This window comes from Schistocerca gregaria, chromosome 5 (assembly GCF_023897955.1).
Source record: "Schistocerca gregaria isolate iqSchGreg1 chromosome 5, iqSchGreg1.2, whole genome shotgun sequence".
Taxonomy (NCBI): Eukaryota; Metazoa; Arthropoda; class Insecta; order Orthoptera; family Acrididae; genus Schistocerca; species Schistocerca gregaria.
The window spans coordinates 658,950,015-658,976,507 of NC_064924.1; the positions used below are offsets into that span (position 1 = coordinate 658,950,015).

The 26,493-nt window shown below is 45.7% G+C and overlaps 1 protein-coding gene across 1 annotated transcript in view; it reads left to right on the forward strand.

Annotated features, from left to right (window-relative positions):
• The window catches only part of LOC126273435 (protein prickle-like), a 566,943-nt gene extending 540,690 nt beyond the window's left edge, over nt 1-26,253 (forward strand). Inside the window, exons 5-8 of the mRNA XM_049976988.1 lie at nt 787-985; nt 5,482-5,789; nt 14,713-15,022; nt 24,910-26,253. Of these exons, the coding sequence (XP_049832945.1) occupies nt 787-985; nt 5,482-5,789; nt 14,713-15,022; nt 24,910-25,916 (1,824 nt within the window). The 3' untranslated portion in view covers nt 25,917-26,253. The remainder of the gene's footprint in view (nt 1-786; nt 986-5,481; nt 5,790-14,712; nt 15,023-24,909) is intronic.
• Nucleotides 26,254-26,493: the final 240 nt, after the last annotated feature.

Sequence of the window (26,493 nt, forward strand, 5' to 3'; positions counted from 1 at the left end):
ATGTACTCAACGACGAACCTGAGTGCACGAATGGCAAAACGTAATTTTTTAGGATGAATCCAGGTTCTGTTTACAGCATCATGATGGTCGCATCCGTGTTTGGCGACATCGCGGTGAACGCACATTGGAAGCGGGTATTCGTCATCGCCATACTGGCGTATCACCCGGCGTGATGGTATATAGTGCCATTGTTACAAGCCTCGATCAGCTCTTGTTCGCGTTGACGGCACTTTGAACAGTGGACGTTACATTTCAGATGTGTTACGACCCGTGGCTCTACCCTTCATTCGATCCCTGCGAAACCCTACGTTTCAGCAGGATAACGCACGACCGCATGTTGCAGGTCCTGTACGGGCCTCTCTGGATACAGAAAATGTTCGACTGCTGCCCTGGCCAGCACATTCTCCAGATCTCTCTCCAATTGAAAACGTCTGGTGAATGGTGGCCGAGCAACTGGCTCGTCACAATACGCCAGTCACTACTCTTGATGAACTGTGGTATCGTGTTGAAGCTGCACGGGCAGCTGTACCTGCACAAGCCATCCAAGCTCTGTTTGACTCAATGCCCAGGCGTAGCAAGGCCGTTATTACGGCCAGAGGTGGCTGTTCCGCGTACTGATTTCTCAGGATCTATGCACCCAAACTGCGTGAAAATGTAGTCAGATGTCAGTGCTAGTATGATACATTTGTCCAGTGAATCCCCGTTTGTGACCTGCATTCCTTCTCGGCGCAGCAGTTGTAGTGGCCAGTAGCGCAGGTTGGACCAGAAGTGAGCGTGTGCCCGCAGATCATCCTGGCGGACGAATGCACGGAGGCGGAGGGCCGCGCGTGGCACATGAACCACTTCGCGTGCTTCGAGTGCGACCGGCAGCTGGGCGGGCAGCGGTACATCATGCGCGACGGCCGCCCCTACTGCCTGCACTGCTTCGACGCCATGTTCGCTGAGTACTGCGACTCGTGCGGGGAGCCGATCGGCGTCGACCAAGGTGAGTGCTCTCTGCCCCTCAGTGGCAAACAGCAGCGCATCGTCACACCGAGAAAAAACAGGGACAAAATATGTGCCGAGATTTCACACCTGCAGCTAACTTTCGACTTGTGTCTAACGCACTAATGTTGTCTTGAGTTTCGTTCACTGACAAAAATGGAAAGTGATAGGACACGAAGGCAGTGATCCAATATTTATCAAACTTTATGTACATGTTCATCACATGGAGGGTATTACATTATTAAATTTTCATTCCATTCGGAACTGGAGTCCACTGTCAGTATCAGTATTAGGTGTGATCCCTGATACGTGTTGCAAACCGGACACAATAGGAAGGACCGGCCCCTAAGCTTTATTCTTGTATCGCTCGTTTATTACACCACAGAAATACACATTTTAAGACAAAATTTAACTACATGAAATATTGCTGCCAGTAAAGGTTAACAACATCAGCAGTGACAAAACCTAGTTCTCTTTAGAGTTTCTGCTAGCAACAAATTTTAAGGAGGCAATGTAAGGTTTATATCAATTTAGCTCAAACACGTAGCTAGTGATTGAATCACGACACAGACACTTTAACAATTTCGGCAACAAATACACTCCTGGAAATGGAAAAAAGAACACATTGACACCGGTGTGTCAGACCCACCATACTTGCTCCGGACACTGCGAGAGGGCTGTACAAGCAATGATCACACGCACGGCACAGCGGACACACCAGGAACCGCGGTGTTGGCCGTCGAATGGCGCTAGCTGCGCAGCATTTGTGCACCGCCGCCGTCAGTGTCAGCCAGTTCGCCGTGGCATACGGAGCTCCATCGCAGTCTTGAACACTGGTAGCATGCCGCGACAGCGTGGACGTGAACCGTATGTGCAGTTGACGGACTTTGAGCGAGGGCGTATAGTGGGCATGCGGAAGGCCGGGTGGACGTACCGCCGAATTGCTCAACACGTGGGACGTGAGCTCTCCACAATACATCGATGTTGTCGCCAGTGATCGGCGGAAGGTGCACATGCCCGTCGACCTGGGACCGGACCGCAGCGACGCACGGATGCACGCCAAGACCGTAGGGTCCTACGCAGTGCCGTACGGGACCGCACCGCAACTTCCCAGCAAATTAGGGACACTGTTGCTCCTGGAGTATCGGCGAGGACCATTCGCAACCGTCTCCATGAAGCTGGGCTACGGTCCCGCACACCGTTAGGCCGTCTTCCGCTCACGCCCCAACATCGTGCAGCCCGCCTCCAGTGGTGTCGCGACAGGCGTGAATGGAGGGACGAATGGAGACGTGTCGTCTTCAGCGATGAGAGTCGCTTCTGCCTTGGTGCCAATGATGGTCGTATGCGTGTGTGGCGCCGTGCAGGTGAGCGCCACAATCAGGACTGCATACGACCGAGGCACACAGGGCCAACACCCGGCATCATGGTGTGGGGAGCGATCTCCTACACTGGCCGTTCACCTCTGGTGATCGTCGAGGGGACACTGAATAGTGCACCGTACATCCAAACCGTCATCGAACCCATCGTTCTACCATTCCTAGACCGGCAAGGGAGCTTGCTGTTCCAACAGGACAATGCACGTCCGCATGTATCCCGTGCCACCCAACGTGCTCTAGAAGGTGTAAGTCAACTACCCTGGCCAGCAAGATCTCCGGATCTGTCCCCCATTGAGCATGTTTGGGACTGGATGAAGCGTCGTCTCACGCGGTCTGCACGTGCAGCACGAACGCTGGTCCAGCTGAGGTGCCAGGTGGAAATGGCATGACAAGCCGTTCCACAGGACTACATCCAGCATCTCTACGATCGTCTCCATGGGAGAATAGCAGCCTGCATTGCTGCGAAAGGTGGATATAAACTGTACTAGTGCCGACATTGTGCATGATCTGTTGGCTGTGTCTATGTGCCTGTGGTTCTGTCAGTGTGATCATGTGATGTATCTGACCCCAGGAATGTGTCAATAAAGTTTCCCCTTCCTGGGACAATGAATTCACGGTGTTCTTATTTCAATTTCCAGGAGTGTAGATAGCGTGAATTTGTACTCACAGTAACCAACTAATCAACAGCCTTGCCATTGAATAAGTAGTAGCCCATTTGGAACGAATTAGCAACACCCAGCAACTAGGGGAGTTAATAAAACAGTCTTTAAATGTCGTCGAATTAAGTCGATTGATACTGAGGGAATTAGTTTAGGAAATGAGATACTTAAAGTAGTAAAGGAGTTTTGTTATTTGGGGAGCAAAATAACTTATGACGGTCGAAGTAGAGAGGATATCAAACGTAGACTGGCAATGGGAAGGAAAGCGTTTCTCAAGAAGAGAAATTTGTTAACATCTAGTGTAGGTTTAAGTGTAAGGAAATCGTTTCTGAAAGTATTTGTATGGAGCGTAGCCATGTACGGACGTGAAACATGGACGATAACCAGTTGGACAAGAAGCGAATAGAAGCTTTCGAAATGTGGTGCTACAGAAGTATGCTGAAGATTAGATGGGTAGATCATATAACTAATGAGGAGGTATTGAATAGAATTGGGGAGAAAAGAAGTTTGTGGCACAACTTGAGTAGAAGAAGGGATCAGTTGGTAGGGCATATTCTGAGGCATCAAGGGATCACCAATTTAGTACTGCAGAGCAGCGTGGAAGGTAAAAATCGTAGAGGGAGACCAAGAGATGAATACATTAAACAGATTCAGAAGGATGTAGATTGCAGTAGCTACTGGGAGATGAAGAAGCTTGCACAGGATAGAGTAGCTTGGAGAGCTGCATCAAACCAGTCTCAGGACTGATGACCACAACAACAGACCGGGGCACAAGGTGGTATACAATGAGGCTGAATATTAATTCAAATGGCCAATTCAAAATTAAGTACACATAAACCAGCATTAATTAACGAGGAGTGACACCAGGTCGCTCGAAGCGATGAAAACACTTAATTGACAAGACGAATGCTGGAGGCGGCAGTAACATCAAACACCTTCTCCGAGTTTTAACCAGGAGTCACTTCCCGCTATACAAGTAAACATTTAACCAAGCACAAGGAACAAACCCCAAAGAGAAAATTCAAATAAAATCCCCAAAAGATTATAAAGGACAGGGAACCCCAAATATTTAAATTTAAAAGAATTAGCTCTCGCCAAAGTCAGTTAAACGCTAAGGCCACACTTAAGAGGCTACCAAAATTGGTTACAAAAGGTCTTATGCATTTGCTCCTTTTCTTTAAAAGAAACGCAAGGCTGCTTAACTTCTGCTGGGCGTCCGGTATGGCCTCTCTTACAGTCTGCCACTATAGTTTGCTAAACATCTCCGTAACGCTATCACGGTTACCAAATAACCATGTGACGAAACGCGCCGCTCTTCTTTGGATCTTCTCTATCTCCACCGTCAACCCAATCAGGTACGGATAGTGTATGCTCAGGAGCGCCGTGGTCCCGTGGTTAGCGTGAGAAGCTGCGGAACGAGAAGTCCTTAGTTCAAGTCTTCCCTCAAATGAAAAGTTCAAGTTTTTATTTTTAGACAATTATTATCTGACAAACTCTTATGTTTTCATCACTTTTTTGGGAGTGATTATCACATCTACAAGAAAATCTAAATCGGACAAGATAGAAGAATCTTTTTACCCGTTCGGCAAGTGTACAAGTTACGTGGGTTTACAACATATTCCTGTCATGTGACGCACATGCCGTCACCAGTGTCATATAGAATATATCAGACGTGTTTTCCTGTGGAGGAATCGGTTGACCTATGACCTTGCGATCAAATGTTTTCGGTTCCCATTGGAGAGGCACGTCCTTTCGTCTACTAATCGCACGGTTTTGCGGTGCGGTCGCAAAACACAGACACTAAACTTATTGCAGTGAACAGAGACGTCAATGAACGAACGGACAGATCATAACTTTGCGAAAATAAAAAAAGTAAACTTTTCACCCGAGGGAAGACCTGAACCAAGGACATTTCGTTCCGGAGGTGCTCACGCTAACCACGGGACCACGGCACTCCTGAGCTCACACTATCCTTGCTTTGCCTATCTTGCGCATGGACTACTCAGTTTGTATATTTTGCTTATTTTTTTCATAGTTCCACACTTACGGTGAACAGAGATGTTAATGAACGAACGGACATATCATAACTTGGCGAAAAATAAAAAAAGTAAACTTTTCACTCGCGGGTAGACCTGACCAAGGACCTTTCGTTCCGCAGCTGCTCACGCTAACCACGGGACCACGGCACTTCTGAGCCCACACTCTCCTTGATGTTGCCATCTTGAACATGGACTACTCAGTTTGTATATTTTGCTTATTTTTTTCATAGTTCCACACAACTTCTTCCTGTTTTCTCGAGTGATCTGTGTTCGGTTTTTCGAGGCCTATCCACTGTGCCAACTTATAACTAAATCTGAGGGGGGTGCGATGGGGAGGTTCCCTCGTAAACACGACGTATGCTGTTGAGTCTGCCGTGCCTCCCGGGAGCGCAGAGTGACGGAGGCGGCGGCGCGCTGTTGCAGGCCAGATGAGCCACGAGGGCCAGCACTGGCACGCCACGGAGCAGTGCTTCTGCTGCCACACGTGCCGCGCCTCGCTTTTGGGCCGGCCCTTCCTGCCGCGTCGCGGCGCCATCTACTGCAGCATCGCGTGCAGCAAGGGCGAGCCGCCCACGCCCTCCGACAGCTCGGCGGGCCCGGCGGGCGGCGGCGGCCCGCGGCGGCGCGCGCCCTCCGAGTCCAGCGCCAGCGCCAGCCTCACGCCTCCGGGGTCGCCCGACGCCGCCTCCAGGCTGCGCCGCCCCCAACACCGGCCGCAGCCGCCGCCGCCCGTCGCCGCCCCCGCCGCCGCCGCCGCCGCCGCCGCCTCGCCGCCCGGCCTGCGGCGCCACCAGCCGCGACACGCCAACAGGTACGCTGCCGGACTGTTGATATCGAGTGTCCGGTGTATCGATACTTAAAGTCTGGCGATATCGACATACCTATATCGAACAGGAATAATCGGTATATCGACGGTAAAAAAATCGACGTAAAAGCCAAAAGAATATCGGCCGCGCATTGTAATTAAACTCCCACTTTTAGAGCTGTATATTTCAGTACTGATTTTTATTAGATATTTTACACATCAAAAAGCTAGTAGCCTGCTTATGATTAGATTAGATTAAATTAGATTAGATTAGTTTTTCGTTCCACAGATCCGTGCTGAGGAGATTCTCGAGGTTGTGGAACACGTCAATTTTTTTAAACCTGAAATAACAATACTAATAGTAAGAATATATACAAAACATCATTTGTTTCCATTAAAAAATTCGCCAATGGAATAGAAGGAGTTGGCCACTAGTAAGTCTTTCAGGCTCATTTTAAACTGATCTTTATTTGTAACTAAATTTTTTATATCAGCTGGCAAATTATTGAAGATGAGAGTTCCTGAGTAGTGGACCCCTTTTTGAACTAAAGTAAGTGCTTTTGAGTGCTTGTGCAGATCATTTTTGTTCCTGGTACTGTATGTATGAACTGAGCTGTTTGTTAGAAAAAGAGATATATTATTTAGGACTAATTTCATTAAGGAGTAAATATACTGAGAGGCACTATTTAGTATACCCAGTTCTTTGAAGAGGTTTCTACAACACGTCCGTGAATTTACTCCACAAATAATACGTATTACACGCTTTTGGACGCTCAAAACTTTTGTTTGACTTGAAGAGTTACCCCAAAATATTATACCATATGACAGTATGGAATGAAAGTAGACAAAGTATGCAAGCTTTTTCACTTTTATGTCGCCTGTGTCTGCTAACACTCGAATTGCAAATACAGATTTGTTAAGGCGTTTCTCCAGTTCTGTGCTGTGCTCCTCCCAACTTAATTTATTATCAAGTTGTAATGCCAGGAATTTAAGACTGTCGACCTTACCATCTGCTCTTCTTCATACTTCATGCATATTCTGGCAGGAAACCTCTTACAGGTTCTGAATTGTATATAGTGAGTCTTTTCGAAGTTTAATGTCAGTGAGTTAGTTTTGAACCATTTATTAATATCCATGAAAATATCATTGGCAGTTCTTTCTAGAACTACACTCGACATACTATTTATTGCAAGACTTCTTTCATCTGCAAACAAAACGAATTCTGCTTCTGGCAGTCTATGTGATGAGAGATCATTAATGTACACAAGAAAAAGCAATGGCCCTAAGATGGATCCTTGTGGGACACCACATGAAATTTCTTTCCATTCTGATGATGACTGATGACTTAATTCACTAGTCCCTTGCACTGACACCCTTTGTTTCCTGTTAGCTAGGTAAGACTTGAACCAATTTGCAGCACTTCCCGTGACACTATAGAATTCTAATTTATTTAAAAGGATGTTGTGGTTCACACAATCGAATGCCTTTGACAAATCACAGAAAATACCTGCTGCTTGTAACTTGTTATTTAATGAATTAAGTACATTTTCACTGCAGGTGTAAATAGCCTTTTCGATATCAGAACCTTTCAGAAATCCGAACTGTCCCCCCTCAGAGCAAGAACTGAAAGGAAAACGCTGCACGTTCAGGATTGGCAATAACCACTTTGCTAACAATGGTAACTGGAGGTAAGTGGCACAATAAAAGGCGTCCGACTGGTCCGTCGTTCGGTTTCTTTACATATCGGATGTCTCGAACCCTTGGTCTCGACTTCCCTGTGTGTGCGTTTTCCTGTAAACGCCAGCTACCTAGCAGTTGTAGTGTCAAAACTGCGTGGTGAAGTTAAAGGTTGTAGTTTCTGCTGGTAGCGTCGAGCGCCGGTTACGTCAGCATTTCCTCTCTCACGAGTCCACCTACTCGCAAAGACCAATCTTAACATTTAGAATTTTTGTTCATGACTTTCAGCGGCTATTTTTTTAAGAATACCGATGTGATGAAATAGCTCACTAGCCACGTTAAAAATTGTTTTTCTTCACATCGGATGTCTTATCCCATTCACGCCGCCAGATCCAGCGCAATCGGACTACTTCTTTGTGCCATCTATACTTACTTCACACAGTCAAAGAGGAAGCCTGAACGAGACGAAAGCTCAAAAAGTAGTAAGACTCCTTCACACAGTGAAAGCAAAATTATGTTCTACTACAATTTTAAAAGAACAGCTTCAAATATTTATCGAAAATTGCGAAAAAATATGTTATAAAATATAAAAATATATAAAATATAACAATAATAATATCGGCACTCGATGTTGCCAATTCGGTATGGAAATACATAGATTATTAAAAAACCCCGGAGGGTAACGCAAGAAGTATCGATATACATCGGAATGTTCATACTTTCGCTTAAGCACGTCGATACACGACTCTGAGAATTTAACGCTCGATGTACGATCTAATCCATACTACACATTGAGTATCTTTTCTTGACTCATAGGCACTATAAGTTCTCGACGGCAGATTTCTTGTCCATTCCAGATATTACCAATCTTTGCTATCTAAACGTATATGTCTTACAATTGGCTTAATTTAATTTCATATTCAGTACTACAATTGAGCACCAGATTTGAACACGAATGGATTTGCCCTGCATATTTGTGAAAGTTCGTTACTTCCGTGTGTCATTTCCGCAAATGAAAATGACAGGTACGACGTGCAAAACGAACAAGTTCGGTGACAGCATTTCTTGAGAATGATGGAAATTACCTCTCCCTGGTCTGAACTATGAGGCAGAATGTACGCCTCCTCACACCCTGGTTGCCTGGGTCAAGAAAAGACAGACGCACTGTAAAAGTGACGTAGACTCAGGGCAAAAGTCATACACTTTACTGCACTGGTATTTAATGGAAAATGGATTGTCGCTGTCGCAAACATTTATGGTAAGTACAACATCTAATGTGCAGAACTTACGTCAGTAGTGTTTCACTACACAGACTTCTCCCGTGTAGGGATGAGGCAAAAATATCTATATTTCAAAACATCCATTCGTTTGTCTCGCTAATATCAATGCCCTTTTTATAAAAATTAATACAATATATACCGATATTTAAAAAAAATGTGTTCGTCCATAATTTGTACCCCATCTCACAGAGACGAGGCATACTACCTGGGGGAAACACTGCAATCATCTTGAAAATTACACTAACTGAGTAGTCCAGCATCATGTTAATGAAAAAAAGGAAAATGGGTATAGTAGCATAATTTACCAATCTAGCTTCTTTACTCAAGTACACCACCCGTCCAAAATGTCCCAAGACTGATTTTATTCGTAACGTGTAACGACATCATCAGCGCGGTTATTACGATGGTCGCTTGAACTAATAACTAAAAACAACAGACGTGCGTTGAACCAATAAACAACAGACGTGCGTTGAACCAGTCAGTTGTAAGCAAGTCATGTTAAGTAGTGGACATCTGGCCGTAGGGTGTCAATACAATACAGGGTGCCCCAGGAGTCTTTCCCTGATTACCAACATGCATAAGGCAGAAAACATGAGACACACACACAAGTCTTTTATTTTGAAGTGCAGGTAACATACTAATTTTTTGTGTACACTCTCACACACAATTAATAAATTTCGACGTGTCCTCATTTCGTTGCCCAAAGGATATGCACACGACATTGCATTTCCACCCATGTATTAGCCAGCATTTCGTGAGGGATAGATGTTATGACGTCAGTAATTCTGCGCCGTAATGTCGCAATGTGGTTCACTAGTGTTTGATAAACCTGGTCCATCACAAAACTTTAAAGGAAGAAATCCAGCGACCAGAGACCAGTTTGTGGGACCACCATGCCTGATCCATCTTTCCAAAAATATGTAAAAAGGAAAATGGGTATAGTAGTTCTCAGACACAGCTTTGGGATTCTCAGACCCCCAATTGTTTCATTTGACAACACCGTTCAACTGAAATGTGCCCTCATCTGAGAAAAGGACGCGTTTCAGATAGTCATTACCTTTCTCAGTCTCAGCCAGCACGGCAACAGCAAAGTCACAACGAGCACTTAATCCACTCTTTGGAAGGACTGCAAGATCTAGATTTTGCACGCATGGAAAAGAAGGTGAATTTGTACGATATGGTGCACTGATGTCTTAGGAATCTGCAACTCACGTGCGGCCCTGCAGACTGACTTCTTGGGACTTCTCACGAAAACGTCTCTAACTGTTTGAACTGTCTGCACACTAGGTCCAGGCCAGGGAGATCTAGAGAGATCACAGACGCTCCCAGTTTCCTTAAACTTTGCATACCACGCCTTAATGTCTTTAACAGCTGGTGGCTGCCTATGGTGTGCCATCTGGAATTCTCTCTGGACTATTTTTGGTGACTGTGTCTCGCTATACCAGAGGACACTTTGGGCTTTCTCCTGATTTGGGTACATATTGTTCGCAAATGGTGTCCGTTTCCGCTGTTGTTGTATCACTGGGCCTTTAACAAACAATCTGTGTGTGTATGTCCATAAAAGTTTTGATATGTCACATGCAATTGTAGGTAAAAATTATTCACCTATGTGTCATATTTCATGCCTTATGAAAATTTCTAATTGGGGAAAGATTACTGGAAAACTCGGTAATTTGAAGAAGAGAGGAATGTATGCCAAGTTTATCCTGGACATATTGACTCCAGAACAAAAATGGCGACATATGAACGCCTGCTCCGTCTTGGCTGAAATGCAAAATGTGGACAATTCTTTTTCGGAACAATCATCACGAGTAGGAGACTTCGTGTTATCAATGCGAACCTAACAGAAAAACACAAAGTGCAGAAATTCGCGTTAAGGATAAGAGCTTTGACGACGTGACCAACATTCAAGCCAGTGTGACGCACGAGTCGTACAACATCCAACACAATGAATTTTCTGACAGTTTCACGTGGCTGTATGAACGTCTTGTGTGGTGTCCTTAACTTTTTTTTTAATACTTGTTCCATAGATCATGAATACGACACTTCGTAATGATGTGGAACGTGTCAGGTTAATAAAAGGACTATGCACAACACATGAACCACTAAAACAACCATCTTAGCGCTTCTCTAGTCTTTATTAATCCAGTCTCGAAAATATTTAGGACTGATGGGGTGCAGTTATCTGGATACGTTTTATAGTAACATGTCGACTGAAAAGGTTCAGAGAGTCGCTCGTAATTTAAACATACGTGCTCTGATCTGGACACTGAAGGCTACAGTTAACTACGTAAATTGCCAACTCTTGAATAGCATATGTTGTTGTTGTGGTGGTCTTCCGTCCGAAAACTGGTTTCATTCAGCTCTCCACGGCACTTCATCCTGTGCAAGTCTCCCCATCTCCCAATAACTAATGCAACTTTCTGAATCTGCTACTATATTAATCTCTTGGTCTCCCTCTACGATTTTACCTCCATCCCCCGCACTTCCCTCCAGTACTAAACTGGTGATAACTTTGATCACATGATGTCTCAGAATGTGTCCTATCAAACGATCGGTCCCTACGTATAGTGAAATTGTAGCTCCTTAAACTTGTCACCTCAATTCTGTTCAGTACCTCCTCATTAGTTACATAATATACGCATCTGATCTATTCTCTTTTTGCGTGAACTGTTTATCTTGCATGTTTCACTTCCATACATGGCTACACTCCATACAAATACTTTTACAAAAGACTTCCTAACATTTAAATCTGTATTCGATGTTAACACACTTCTCTTCTTCAGAAACGCTTTTCTTTCCATTGCCAGTCTACATTTAATATCGTCTCCAGTTCGGCGACAATCAGTTATTTTCTGCACAAATGGCAAAACTCATCTATTATTTGTAATATCTTGTTTCCTTAGCTAATTCCCTGAGCATTGCCTGATTCAATTCGACTACATTCAGTTATCCTTGTCTTGCTTTTGTTGATGTTCATCTCATATCTTCCTTTCAATAAACTGTCCATTCCGTGCAACTGCTCTTCCAAACCCTTCTCCGTCACTGACAGAATTACAGTGTCATTGGCAAACCTCAAAGTTTTTATTTCTTCACCCTGGGCTTTAATTCCTACTCTAATTTTTTCTTTTGTTTCCTTCAATATACAGATTGAATATACTTCGGGGATAGTCTAAAACCCTGTCTCACTCCCTTCCCAACCACTGCTTCCCTTTCACGCCCCTCGACTCTTATAACTGCCCTCTGGTTCCTGTTGTTGTTGTTGTTGTCTTCAGTCCAGAGACAAGTTTGTTGCTGCTCTCCGCGCTGCTCTATGCTGTGCAAGCTTCTTCATCTCCCAGTACCTACTTCAACCTACATCCTTCTGAATCTGCTTAGTGACTCATCTCTTGGTCTCCCTCTACGATTTTTACGCTCCACGCTGCCTTCCAATACTAAATTTGTGATCTCTTGATGCCTCCGAATATGCCCTACCAACCGATCCCTTCTTCTACTTAAGTGGTGCCACAAATTTCTCCAATCTCCAATTGTATTCAATACCTCCTCATTAGTTATGTGATGTACCCATCTAATCTTCAGCATTCTTCTGTAGCACCACATTTCGAAAGCTTCTATTCTCTTCGTGTCTAAACTATTTATCGTCCATGTTTCACATCCATACATTTCTACACTCCACATAAATACTTTCAGAAACGACGTCCTGACACTTAAAGATAAACTCGATGTTAACAAACTTCTCTTCTTCAGAAACGCTTGACTTGCCATTGCCAGTCTACATTTTATATCCTCTCTACTTCGACCATCATCAGTTATTTTGCTTTCCAAATAGCAAAACTCCTTTACTACTTTAAGTTTCTCATTTCCTATTCTAATTCCCTCAGCATTACCCGACTTAATTCGACTACATTCCATTAGCCTCGTTTTGCTTCTGTTGATCTTCATCTTACATCCTCCTGTCAAGACATTGTACAGTCCGTTCAACTGCTCTTCAAGGTCCGTTGCTGTCTCTAACAGACTTACAATGTCATCGGCGAACCTCAAAGCTTTTATGTCTTCTATTAAATAGCCCTTCGCACCCAGTAGTTAACCCTGCTAAATGCTCACTTTGATATATTGATCAGCAATAGAAGGCATGTAATTTCGATAAAAAGACATACAAGAATAAAATAAATTGGCAGAAAAATATTAAATAAGGGATTTTACACTCGAATATGGGGTGGTTCGCAACCGTGGTTGGTTAACACAAACGTGGGGACAGGTCCAGGTATGTCGATCCTCAGTTAATTTCGGTCACATACACTACTGGCCATTGAAATTGCTACACCAAGAAGAAATGCAGATGATAAACGGGTATTCATTGGACAAATATAATATACTAGAACTGACATGTGATTACATTTTCACGCAATACATCCTGAGAAATCAGTACCCAGATCAACCACCTCTGGCCGTAATAATGGCCTTGATACTCCTGGGCATTGAGTCAAACAGAGCTTGAATGGCGTGTACAGGTACAGCTGCCCATGCAGCTTCAGCACGATACCACAGTTCATCAAAAGTAGTGACTAGCTTATTGTGATGAGCCAATTGCTCGGCCACCATTGACCAGACGTTTTCAATTGGTGAGAGAGCTGGAGAATGTGTTGGCCAGGGCAGCAGTCGAACATTTTCTGTATGCAGAAAGGCCCGTGCAGGACGTGCAACATGCGGTCGTGCATTATCCTGCTGAAATGTAGGGTTTCGCAGGGATCGAATGAAGGGTAGAGCCACGGGTCGTAACACATCTGAAATGTAACGTCCACTGTCCAAAGTGCCGTCAATGCGAACAAGAGGTGACCGAGACGTGTGACCAATGGCACTCCATACCATCACGCTCGGTGATACGCCAGTATGGTGATGACGGATACAGAATTTGATGGATGGATGGATATGGTGTTATGGGCGCTCAACAGTGTAGTCTTCAGCGCACGATTGACGAATACTCGCTTCCAATGTGCGTTCACCGCGATGTCGCCAAACACGGATGCGACCATCATGATGTTGTAAACAGAACCTGCATTCATCCGAAAAAATGACGTTAAAAATGACGTTTTGCCATTCGTGCATCCAGGTTCGTCGTCGAGTACACCATCGCACGCGCTCCTGTCTGTGATTCAGCGTCAGGGGTAACCGCAGCCATAGTCTCCGAGCTGATAGTCCATGCTGCTAAAAACGTCGTCGAACTGTTCGTGCACATGGTTGTTGTCTTGCAAACGTCCCCAGCTGTTGACTCAGGGATCGAGATGTGGCTGTACGACCCGTTACAGCCATGCGGATAATGTGCCTGTCATCTCGACTGCTAGTGGTACGAGGCCGTTGGGATCCAGCACGGCGTTCCGTATTACCCTCCTGAACCCACCGATTCCATATTGTGCTAACACTCATTGGATCTCGACCAACGCGAGCAGCAACGTCGCGATAGGATAAACCGCAATCGCGACAGGCTACAATCCGACCTTTATCAAAGTCGGAAACGTGATGGTACGCATTTCTCCTCCTTACACGAGGCATCACAACAACGTTTCACGAGGCAACGCCAGTGAACTGCTGTTTGTGTATGAGAAATTGGTTGGAAACTTTCCTCATGTCAGCACGTTGTAGGTGTCGCCACCGGCGCCAACCTTGCTCTGAAAAGCTAATCATGTGCATATCGCAGCATCTTCTTCCTGTCGGTTAAATTTCGCGTCCGTAGCACGTCATCTTTGTGGAGTAGCAATTTCAGTGGCCAGTAGTTTATATCCTCCACGAAAGGGTGAACGTAACAAGAGACAGTAAACCAGGGCGTCGTGTAACGCTCCGCGCAGCTCGGCGCAGCCGCCGCCGCCGCCGCCGCAGCTGACGCCGCCCCCGCAGCTGTCGCCGCGGCGGCTGTCCCCGCCGCGGGCGGCGCCGTGCCAGTCGCCCACGGCCAGCCACCACTCCTCGCAGTCTCAGTCGCCGACGCCCAGCCTGCAGGCGTCGCCACTGCGCAGCCCGCCGCCCTCCCGCTCGCCCAAGATGGGGCGGCGCGCTCTGCAGCGGGACCGCGCGGGCGCCGCCTCCGCCTGCAAGGCGCCGCCCCCGACGCCGCCTCCGGCCCCACCACCCGCGCCCGACCCGCCGCCTCCGCCGCCAGCCAGCGAGCCGCCGCAGTACAACATACAGCCCTCGCCGTCGCCAGCTGGTACGTATAACGGCCCGGAGCTTGTCCCGATACACTGTCGTAATAAAAACATTAGTACACCTGGAAAGACGACATCGATTTTGATCCTGTTATGGCATATGCCACCTGGGTGATAGTAGATGTACAGTCGTGGACAAAACGAGCGAGACCCCTCGCCTTTTCGTTATGCTAATCTGCACAGCTCTAGAGTCAGCTACAGAGCATAACAGGCAAGGTGAGTGCTATTTATTTATTTTTTTTTTTATTTATTTATTGTTGCGTGGGACCAAATTAAGGACAAATCTCCATGGTCATGCAACAAGTCAATACATGAAAGTATAACACGATATTAGAAACAGATCAAATGAAATATAAAAAAACATTCAGGTAACAGGTCGTAAGTTTAAATAAAGAAAATCAACTATGTAACACTGGAATTTGCTTAATTTTTTAGCTCTTCTAGGGGCTCCTCGACAGAATAGAAGGAGTCAGCTATGAGGAAACTCTTCAGTTTAGACTTAAAGGAGTTTGGGTTACTGCTAAGATTTTTGAGTTCTTGTGGTAGCTTATTGAAAATGGATGCAGCAGAATACTGCACTCCTTTCTGCGAAAGAATCAAGGAAGTGCATTCCACATGCAGATTGAATTTCTGCCTAGTATTAACTGAGTGAAAGCTGCTAACTCTTGGGAACATACCAACATACTATGTGCAGGAGTGAAATTGACAGAACTTTGGCAGACCGTTTTCAGTCATATGTATGACTGTGCTGATTAGTGTGTTAAACACAACACCTAAATACAAGATGTAAATGAAAGAAGAAACGCTAGTTCGTATGAACTGTGCTAATAAAAATGAATTTCAGTTTATCGAGACAACATAACTGTTTTAGTAAGACAAAGTACCCCAGATCGTTACAAATTAGCAAAATGTTACGCGTATTCGGCTGCGAAACGGTGTGTGTCAACGTTCAGACCAGTCGTACTGGATTACCGTTGCTGACCTACCATGAAAATGTGCAAATTTAGCAATGCGTCAAGATCCCTTCAGTGAAAAATCATTCAGTGCCACGCGTAAGTCAATTCAGTTATTGACAGAAGCGGAAAAAGTAATCAGTAAGGAGTATGAAATTCTACAAGATCTTCATATTTACATCCACAGGACGCCGGTACAGAATAAACAAAGCAATAAAACGTATGGGGGCGCGATAATTTCTTAAAATTGCGTTACTGCCAGTCTATCTGCCTCCATCGAGATTAGAACCGAAAACAAACCAGACCTCCCTTGCAGTAGCAAACACTTTTCACTACGCTAGCAGATAACCCAGGCAAACAGCCCTCTGTTATTACCCCAGAATTGAATAAACCGGCAATTTCGCAATGAAAATGGCAAAATGATCTGCAGTTTCCGTTGCACAGAGCTTTCTGGACTCAAAAACAAGAATTTTCTACCTTTTTGTCACCGCTTATGTGACAACCATTCGGGATGTTTATCGAAATAACAAAAAAAGGTTATTAGCGAGTAAATTTAGTAGGGCGATTCTGCACCACCCCAGGAAATAAACGGCTACATAGCTGCCAAACGTATTCTACACTCCTGGAAATGGAAAAAAGAACACATTGACACCGGTGTGTCAGACCCACCATACTTGCTCCGGACACTGCGAGAGTGCTGTACAAGCAATGATCACACGCACGGCACAGCGGACACACCAGGAACCGCGGTGTTGGCCGTCGAATGGCGCTAGCTGCGCAGCATTTGTGCACCGCCGCCGTCAGTGTCAGCCAGTTTGCCGTGGCATACGGAGCTCCATCGCAGTCTTTAACACTGGTAGCATGCCGCGACAGCGTGGACGTGAACCGTATGTGCAGTTGACGGACTTTGAGCGAGGGCGTATAGTGGGCATGCGGGAGGCCGGGTGGACGTACCGCCGAATTGCTCAACACGTGGGGCGTGAGGTCTCCACAGTACATCGATGTTGTCGCCAGTGGACGGCGGAAGGTGCACGTGCCCGTCGACCAGGGACCGGACCGCAGCGACGGACGGATGCACGCCAAGACCGTAGGATCCTACGCAGTGCCGTAGGGGATCGCACCGCCACTTCCCAGCAAATTAGGGACACTGTTGCTCCTGGTGTATCGGCGAAGACCATTCGCAACCGTCTCCATGAAGCTGGACTACGGTCCTGCACACCGTTAGGCCGTCTTCCGCGCACGCCGCAACATCGTGCAGCCCGCCTCCAGTGGTGTGGCGACAGGCGTGAATGGAGGGACGAATGGAGACGTGTCGTCTTCAGCGATGAGAGTCGCTTCTGCCTTGGTGCCAATGATGGTCGTATGCGTGTTTGGCCCCGTGCAGGTGAGCGCCACAATCAGGACTGCATACGACCGAGGCACACAGGGCCAACACCCGGCATCATGGTATGGGGAGCGATCTCCTACACTGGCCGTACACCTCTGGTGATCGTCGAGGGGACACTGAATAGTGCACGGTACATCCAAACCGTCATCGAGTCCATCGTTCTACCATTCCTAGACCGGCAAGAGAACTTGCTGTTCCAACAGGACAATACACGTCCGCATGTATCCCGTGCCACCCAACGTGCTCTAGAAGGTGTAAGTCAACTACCCTGGCCAGCAAGATCTCCGATTCTGCCCCCCATTGAGCATGTTTGTGACTGGAAGAAGCGTCGTCTCACGCGGTCTGCACGTCCAGCACGAACGCTGGTCCAACTGAGGCGCCAGGTGGAAATGGCATGGCAAGCCGTTTCACAGGACTACATCCAGCATCTCTACGATCGTCTCCATGGGAGAATAGCAGCCTGCATTGCTGCGAAAGGTGGATATACACTGTACTAGTGCCGACATTGTGCATGCTCTGTTGCCTGTGTCTATGTGCCTGTGGTTCTGTCAGTGTGATCATGTGATGTATCTGACCCCAGGAATGTGTAAATAAAGTTTCCCCTTCCTGGGACAATGAATTCACGGTGTTCTTATTTCAATTTCCAGGAGTGTACAATGTTTCGAATTCTCTATTAAGCCACAGCTAGAAAACGTTCATTAGCCGAAGTGTTTCTTAAGCTGCCTGGCAATGGGAATGCCCGCACTTGTAAAACGCGGTGGCATTAATACTGGGATCTGAATTACCACGTGTTTAGGCAAATGGATTTTATTTGCATTCCTTAAAAATGGTGCAAATGGCTCTGAGCACTATGGGACTCAACTGCTGTGGTCATCAGTCCCCTAGAACTTAGAACTACTTAAACCTAACTAACCTAAGGACATCACACACACCCATGCCCGAGGCAGGATTCGAACCTGCGACCGTAGCAGTCGCACGGTTCCGGACTGCGCGTCTAGAACCGCGAGACCACCGCGGCCGGCTTGCATTCCTCTAAACGTGATTTGGATCGAAAGCATAGCTACGAGTAATATGCTGCTCTATCGTCTGAAAATCGTACATTTCGAATAAAGAGTTGGGGAAATTATTATGCGGTCCTCATCTTCAGTAACTGTGGTAGCTATTTTCGTTGTTAGGATTTAGTCACATAAATCGGTAATAATGGAACCCTACTAGTCTCACATTCTTGACCGTCTGTCTGTCTACCCAACCCTTAAAACCAGTTTTGTTAATTCGTGACGATCTGAGGTATTTTGTCTTACTAAAACAGTTACGTTGTCTCGATAAACTGAAATTCATTTTTATTAGTACAGTTCATATTAACTAGCGTCTCTTCTTTCATTTACATCTTGTATTTAAGTGCTGTGTTTAACACACTAATCAGCATTAATATAGTCTTACACATGATTGAAAACAGTCTGACAAAGTTTGTATAGTTCGTCAATTTCACGCCTGTGCATAGTACGTTGGTAGCACTTCGTCGCCTTGCTTGTTACGCTGTGTAGCAGACTTTAAAGCTGTGCGGATCAGCGTAACGAAAAGGCGAGGGGTCTCGTTCGTTTTGTCCACTACTGTACATCTACATCTACGTGAATACTCTGCTGTTCACAATAAAGTGCTTGGCAGAGAGTTAAAGGAACCACCTTCAAGCCGTCTCTCTCTACCGTTACACTCTCTAACGGCACGAGATAAAAACGAGCACTTAAGTTTTTCTGTGAGACCCGTGATTTCTCTTATTTTATCGTGATGATAATATCTCCCTGTGTAGGTAGGTGTCAACAGAATGTTTTCGCAATCGGGGTAGAAAACTGGTGATTGAAATTTCATGAGAATATCCCGTCGCAAACGAAAAACGCCTTAGTTTAAATGATCGCCACTCCAATTCACGTATCATGTCTGTCACACTATCTCCCCTATTTCGCGATAATACAAAACGAGCTGCCCGTCTTTGTACTTTTTCGATGTCATCCGTCAGTCCCACCTGATGCAGATCCCACACCGCACAGCAGTACTCCAGAACAGGGCGGACAAGCGTAGTGTAAGCAGTCTCTTTGGTAGACCTGATGCACCTTCTAAGTGTTCTGCAAATGAATCGCAATCTTTAGTTTGCTCTACTCACAATATTATCTATGTGATCGTTCCAGTTTAGGTTATTTGTAATTGTGGTCTCTAAGTATTTAACTGAATTTACAGCCTTCAGATAATGGTTTGGGTTTCGCCCACCAACATATAGCATAGCGGCATAGCTACAACAATGTGTGTCTACCCTTTAATACGAAATACTCGTAGCCAGAGGGTCAGTGTGGCGCAAACATTTGAAGCGAGCAGGCAACCGTACCACAAAGACACACTCCTGCTTCCTACAGCTGACTGAGCGAATTTAAAAGGGGTCAAACTGTGGCTTTCCGAGAGGCGGGACGATCCTTTCGGGGAATTGACAACTATCAAGGGGAGGCCACGGCGTTTGGAACGCCGATTTACTGAAAACTTCGTACACTCGTAGTACTCCACGAGGACAACAAAATGTGTAAGCAGCAGCGCGTACTTCTCAAGCGTTACTGAGAAAAATCGCAAGATATTTTCGGTCGTCACATTTATACCTGTGCGTGGCTATTGTTACCATGAACACCGGCAGCCGAGTGGTTATGCCGCCACGGTAGCTCAGCGTGTTCGGTCAGAGGGCTGCGTGCTCTCTGTGATAAAAAGCTGATTCAAGGAATGAACGATCAACTTGAACGCATGTCATGTGACGTCCTCCCAGACCAAACGCAACGAACTACACCGAAAAAAAAAGAAGTGGTTACCGTTCAAGCCCTGTACTTTCTTTACTTTTTCGTGTCCGGAACTTTGTTTCAAAGCCTCTCAGCCCAATGTCGGGCCAAGTCCAATGTTTCTCTCTTCTCAAGCCATAGTTCGTCAAGGGTACACCTTGTGGGGCAGATGGAACACTGTAGGAGGTGTTCCATATCCTGAACTTCACCACAGTCGCATTTGTTGTCTCCTTCGTCCTTGAAGCCCCATTTGACTAGGTTTTCTTTAAGTGGTGCTACGCCTGTTCTGATGCGGTTCAGTGTTCTCCAAATCTCCCAGCTCGATGTACTGCCGCTGGGTATTTCTCGTGAGGCAGGGTAGTCCTTCAGAGTATCGTTCAATTCACTAGTGAGAAATCTCTTGCGGGATTTCAGTCTGCTACGTCCACATGAAGAACCATGCAGCGGGTGGCGCTCGTCGAAAATCTGTTTAAATTTTTCTGTATGTTCGTGCGCAGTTCTTCGGGATTCAGGAGATGAGAATCCAGCTGCTTTGTATATTTTCCCAAGTGGAGTGGGTTTCATGCATCCTGTTGTTAGCCTACATGTTACATTAACGACTGTAATGACTTTTTTGGCATGTGTGGATCGAGACCATACAGGGCATGCATATTCTGCCGTGGAGAAGCAAAGTGCTTGAGCAGTTGTTCGTAATACAGTCGCTCCCCATTTACTATTCGTCAGTTTTCTTAAAATATTGTTCCTGGCAGCAACTTTTTAGCAGGTTTTTTCACAGTGATATCTGTACGTCAGTGATCTGTAATCTGTGGGTCGCTGGATCGAGTCCTGCTAGTCAGTTTTTTTTTTATTTCTAACACATTCATTTTTTTACTATTTATATTACAACTGATGTAATGGGGAAAATACGTAAATGTATGCTTGTCGTGATTTGAGAAATCCCTTGTACCTGGAAGGAGCCCGAAACGGGCGAGTACAAGTTGCAGGATGGTATTTTCCGTAAAAACATGGAAAAACAAAGTTAAACGGCACCAGCTGCATTGAATAAATTATATGTTTCCGCACACGCAAGGTCTTTTGAGGTTTTCCGGGGAAAAACAAATCTCGTTAACATTTTCAAAAACCTCTCTTTCAGCCGATAATATGGAAACAAACGATGCATAACGCAGCATTTCCTTAAATATCGGCGCTGATCATTGGTCATGCAGTATCGAGTGTATTTTAATAGCGTCTTCACGAGAAGCAATTTCTCGTTCTCCTTCGATTAAATACGAACAAATTTGAAGACATGTTTGGACAAGCATACATTTTCAGTATCACTTTGTGCGTTTGGTAGTTTACTAGTCGGTACTTATGAATATTATATTATGTGGTATTAAAAATTGGTAGACTGCCAAATAACGTTGTAAATTTAACAAAAGTTCATCTGATTACACGTATTTTTACCATTACATCAATTGTAATATAAATAGTAAAGAAATTGACTAAGCTAGAAATAAAAAAATAACAAAACTGACGAGCAGGACTCGATCCAGCGACCCAACGATTACTGGGCTTGAACGTTAACCACTTCTTTTTTTGCTCTCTTAAATCTCATTTTGTTCGTTTTCGTTCGTTGTATCTGCTCGGGGCGGACGTCGCAAGACACCAGTTTCAGTTCGTCGTTGATCCATGAACTCAGTTTTTTTATTACAGAGAGCAGAACCACTCGGCTGCCGATGCTTCATTGTAAAAATGGCCACGCACAGGTATTTATTTGACGACCGAAATTATCTTGCGATTTTCTCAGTGACACTTGAGAAGTACGCGCTAGTGCTTACACATTTTGTTGTCCTATGGAAAAACTGGTAGAAGCCGAACTCGGGGAAGATCAGTTTGGATTCCGTAGAAATGTTGGAATTCATGAGGCAATACTGACACTACGACTTATCTTAGAAGAAAGATTAAGGAAAGGCAAACCTACGTTTCTAGCATTTGTAGACTTAGAGAAAGCTTTTGACAATGTTGACTGGAGTACTCTATTTCAAATTCTAAGGGTGGCAGGGGTAAAATACAGGGAGCGAAAGGCTATTTACAATTTGTACAGAAACCAGATGGCAGTTATAAGAGTCGAGGGACATGAAAGGGAAGCAGTGGTTGGAAGGGAGTGAGACAGGGTTGTAGCCTCTCCCCGAAGTTATTCAATCTGTATATTGAGCAAGCAGTAAAGGAAACAAAAGAAAAATTTGGAGTAGGTATTAAAATCCATGGAGAAGAAATAAAAACTTTGAGGTTCGCCGATGACATTGTAATTGTGTCAGAGACAGCAAAGGACTTGGAAGAGCAGTTGAATGGAATGGATAGTGTCTTGAAAGGAGGATATAAGATGAACATCAACAAAAGCAAACCGAGGATAATGGAATGTAGTCGAATTAAATCGGGTGGTGCTGAGGGAATTAGATTAGGAAATGAGACACTTAAAGTAGTAAAGGAGTTTTGCTATTTGGGGAGCAAAATAACTGATGATGGTCGAAGTAGAGAGGATATAAAATGTAGACTGGCAATGATAAGGAAAGCGTTTCTGAAGAAGAGAAATTTGTTAACATCGAGTATAGATTTAAATGTCAGGAAGTCGTTTCTGAAAGTATTTGTGTAGTGTGTAGCCATGTATGGAAGTGAAACGTGAACGATAAATAGTTTAGACAAGAAGAGAATAGAAACTTTCGAAATGTGGTGGTACAGAAGAATGCTGAAGATTAGATGGTTAGATCTCATAACTAACAAGGAAGTGTTGAATAGAACTGGGGAGAAGAGGGGCTTGTGGCACAACTTGGCTAGAAGAAGGGATCGGTTGGTAGGACATGTTCTGAGGCATCGAGGGATCACCAGTTTAGTATTGGTGGGCAGCGTGGAGAGTAAAAATCGTATAGGGAGACCAAGAGATGAATACACTAAGCAGTTTCAAAAGGATGTAGGTTGCAGTAGGTATTGGGAGATGAAGAAGCTTGCACAGGATAGAGTAGCATGGAGAGCTGCATCAAACCAGTCTCAGGACTAAAGACCACAACAACATAAACTTATTGCCGCATGTGGTCCTCAGTCAGCATGTGTGGCACCCATCTTGCGCACACCTTTCGATAGTTCAATGTTTCCTTTATAATTCTGTGAGCGGTGTTTTGGGAAACCTTAGGAACCAACATGCAGAGATCTTGATGCATGCTTTGCTCAACCTTCAACACTATCTCCTCAGAAATTGATGGTCTCCCGCTGCTACCATCTGCAAACTCTCTACACCACTTAGGAACATTTCTGACATCCATGCATGAGTCACCATACTCTCTGGTCAATTGTCAATGGATTTCAAGTGGTGCAGTGCCCTTTGCATTCAAAAACCGAATAACTGCGCACAGTCGCACTTGGCGGTAACATCCAACAGGAGCTCCATTCTCAACGGCTGCCAAGCCAAGACTGAACGACTCAGCGTGGTACAACGGCCACAACGGCTGGCGCTGTTTGTGTGGCAGTTAGTCATACTGTAATGAAGAATGCTTCACACGCTGTATGTAAACATGCGCGTGCCACTTCACCACCTACCAGCCGAACAGGACAACTTTCTGGGCTAAGAAACAGTCACACCAGTGGCGGCATCATTCTTCGCCAAAGCCGTGGAAATTCAAACAAACACAGTCTGCTGGTAAAGTCATGACAACGGTTTTTTGGGATCAGAAAGGGGTATGTTGGTCGATTTTATGCCCACTGGGACCACAATTAACGCTGAGAAGTACTGTGAGACTCTGAAAAAACTCAAACGGGCAATTCAGAACTGGACAAGAGGAATGTTGAGCAAGGGTGTACACATTTCCATGACAACACTCGCCCACACGTCACTCAGCAAACCTTTGCTCTCCTGGAACAGCTTCAGTGGAACATAATAACCCACCCACCCTATAGTCCTGACTTGGTGGCCAGTGACTATAATCTGTTCCATAAGTGAAAAGAACGTTTGGCGGGAAAGCAATTCAGCTCCAACGACGAGGTGAACATTGCAGCGAGCTGGTATGACATGGGCATACAAAATCTGCCACAGCGTCTACAAAAACGCATAGACAGAAATGGCAATTGTGTTGAGAAATAGCTAAATGTTCAAGCTGCAAGCTGATGTAAACCATTGTAGAAATAAATAGGTCTACGCACTTATAAAAAAATAGGAGACTTTACTTTTGGGATTGCCCTTGTATTTGCTTGTAGATAGCAGCAGCGTCAGCGAATAATCTCACGGTGCTGCTGATCCTGTCTGATAAATTGTTTGCATACTCTAAAAACATTAGATGTCCTATTACATGTCTTTGGGGCACCACAAGTTATTTTCATTTGTGTGGGACATTCATTGCCTGGTATCGTATATTGGGTTCTATTAGTCAAACAGTCCACAGTCAGTCGTATTTATAAAGCTACTCAGTATAATCATGTATTGATTAGCAATTGATGACGCAGTGCAGCTTTAAATGTATTTTTTAAATCCTGGCTGGCAGAATTTACCTGTTCACCCCCATCTATTATTTCTAAGATGTCACAAATGAATAAAGCAAGCAGTTTTTCACGTGAATTGTTTCGATGAGTCCATGAATTTAGCCATATACGATGCTCCAAAGGGCCCAGTGTGTGACCAACATTATGTTTGGTAAGTGTATTGTAATGTTTAACTGTGCCGCCTCTATTCCATATCGAAAGCTGAATGAAGAAACACATCGCCTTTTGTGCAGGGAAGGGGCTGGACCGTGTGTTACTGGAGCGTAACCTCGAGCGACTGCTTTCGGAGCACGGTGGCGGATCCTCGGGGCCTGGCAGCATGACAGCAGGTCCAATGGATGCACAGCCCGCTGGCTGCAACCCCGATCTGGAGAGGCTGTTGCACGCACGTGACCGTAGCCGCGAGCCACTGCACTTGGCCGAACTCAGTCTGAGCCTGGACGCATGGAAGCCACCACCGCCCCCAGCACCGCCTCCTCCACCCCCGCCCGCATCTGCACCGCAGCAGAGCTCACCCGTGCCGACCACCCCACTCCCCGAGGCTACGCCTGACATTCTGCCACGTAGGCCCACACCGCCCCCACCTCACCATCACCACTTCCCAGTACCCCAGCAGCAGCAATCACCACTGCCACATCAACCGGCTTCACCCTCACGGCGGCAGGGCAAGGCAAGCAAGGGGCAGCTGAGCGTGCGTTTCCAGGGTGACAGGCACGATGATATCGATCGCGACATTGACGATGCAGAAGAGGGCGCTGCTGCAGGTTGCAGCGTGTCGGCGTCGGCAACACTGTCATCGTCTCCGAGCCGGCACCGGACAACATTCCCACGCAGCAGGAGCTACTCGGGCAGGTCGCGCTACCGTGACCGTGACCGGGATCGTGACTACAGCTACGGCTACGAAGACTCACGGAGGGCGCGCGGGCCGCGCAAGACCAACTCTGAGAGCCACGTGCCCAGTGGCAGCGCTGCGCGCTTCCCACTTCCGCCGTCGTCGGCAGCGGACCGCGATGATGCAGACAGTTACTGCTCCACCTGCTCCTCTAGCTCCAGCAGCGACGAATACGCCTATGAGCTGCCGCCGAGGCGCGCCTACGGTGGTGTCCGCATCTCGTACGTGCCCAACGATGCACTAGCATGCGCCCGCCGTCAGCAGCAAGCTGCATCTGCAGCCCCCAAGTCACCTACAAAGAAGAGTGGTGCCACCGATGACAAGGACAAGAACTGCACCATCTCCTGATCCCGGTGTCCTCCACCGCCTGTGGAATCCCAGCGGCGCTGATCGTACCTGGCAGCGAGTACAGTTCCTGGTTCTATGGCTGCTCCTCTGACACTATATGGATGGTGGCTCTTCTATTAGAGAACTGTGAAGACTGTGTGAAATGTTTTGAAGTGTGACATGTACTCGCAGACAGAATAAGAACTACGCAAACTATAGTAGCTCCTCTTTCTTATGGTCCAATAATTCTACGGTTTGCGCTCATTGTTTTACTCTCACCCACATGATCTCCGAGCAAAGAAGTAATTCAAATTCAGTGACAAGGCAGCTAGAAATATGATTTGTGATGCTGATATTTACTATAGAATGAATCTCTCACTTGGCTTTGGGTGAACCACTGAAGTGAAGCTTAATGAGTAAAAAATTTGTGTCACACTGCTGATTGAGCCTCAAAAAAAAAAAAAAAAAATAGGCTGTGATGTGATCCATGAGACATGAAATTCAGATGATACAACTACAAAAAAAAGTAGAAGGAAAAAATAGAATCACAATAAACAAGCAAAAATTTACACTCAGAAATCAATTACTTACTGCAAAG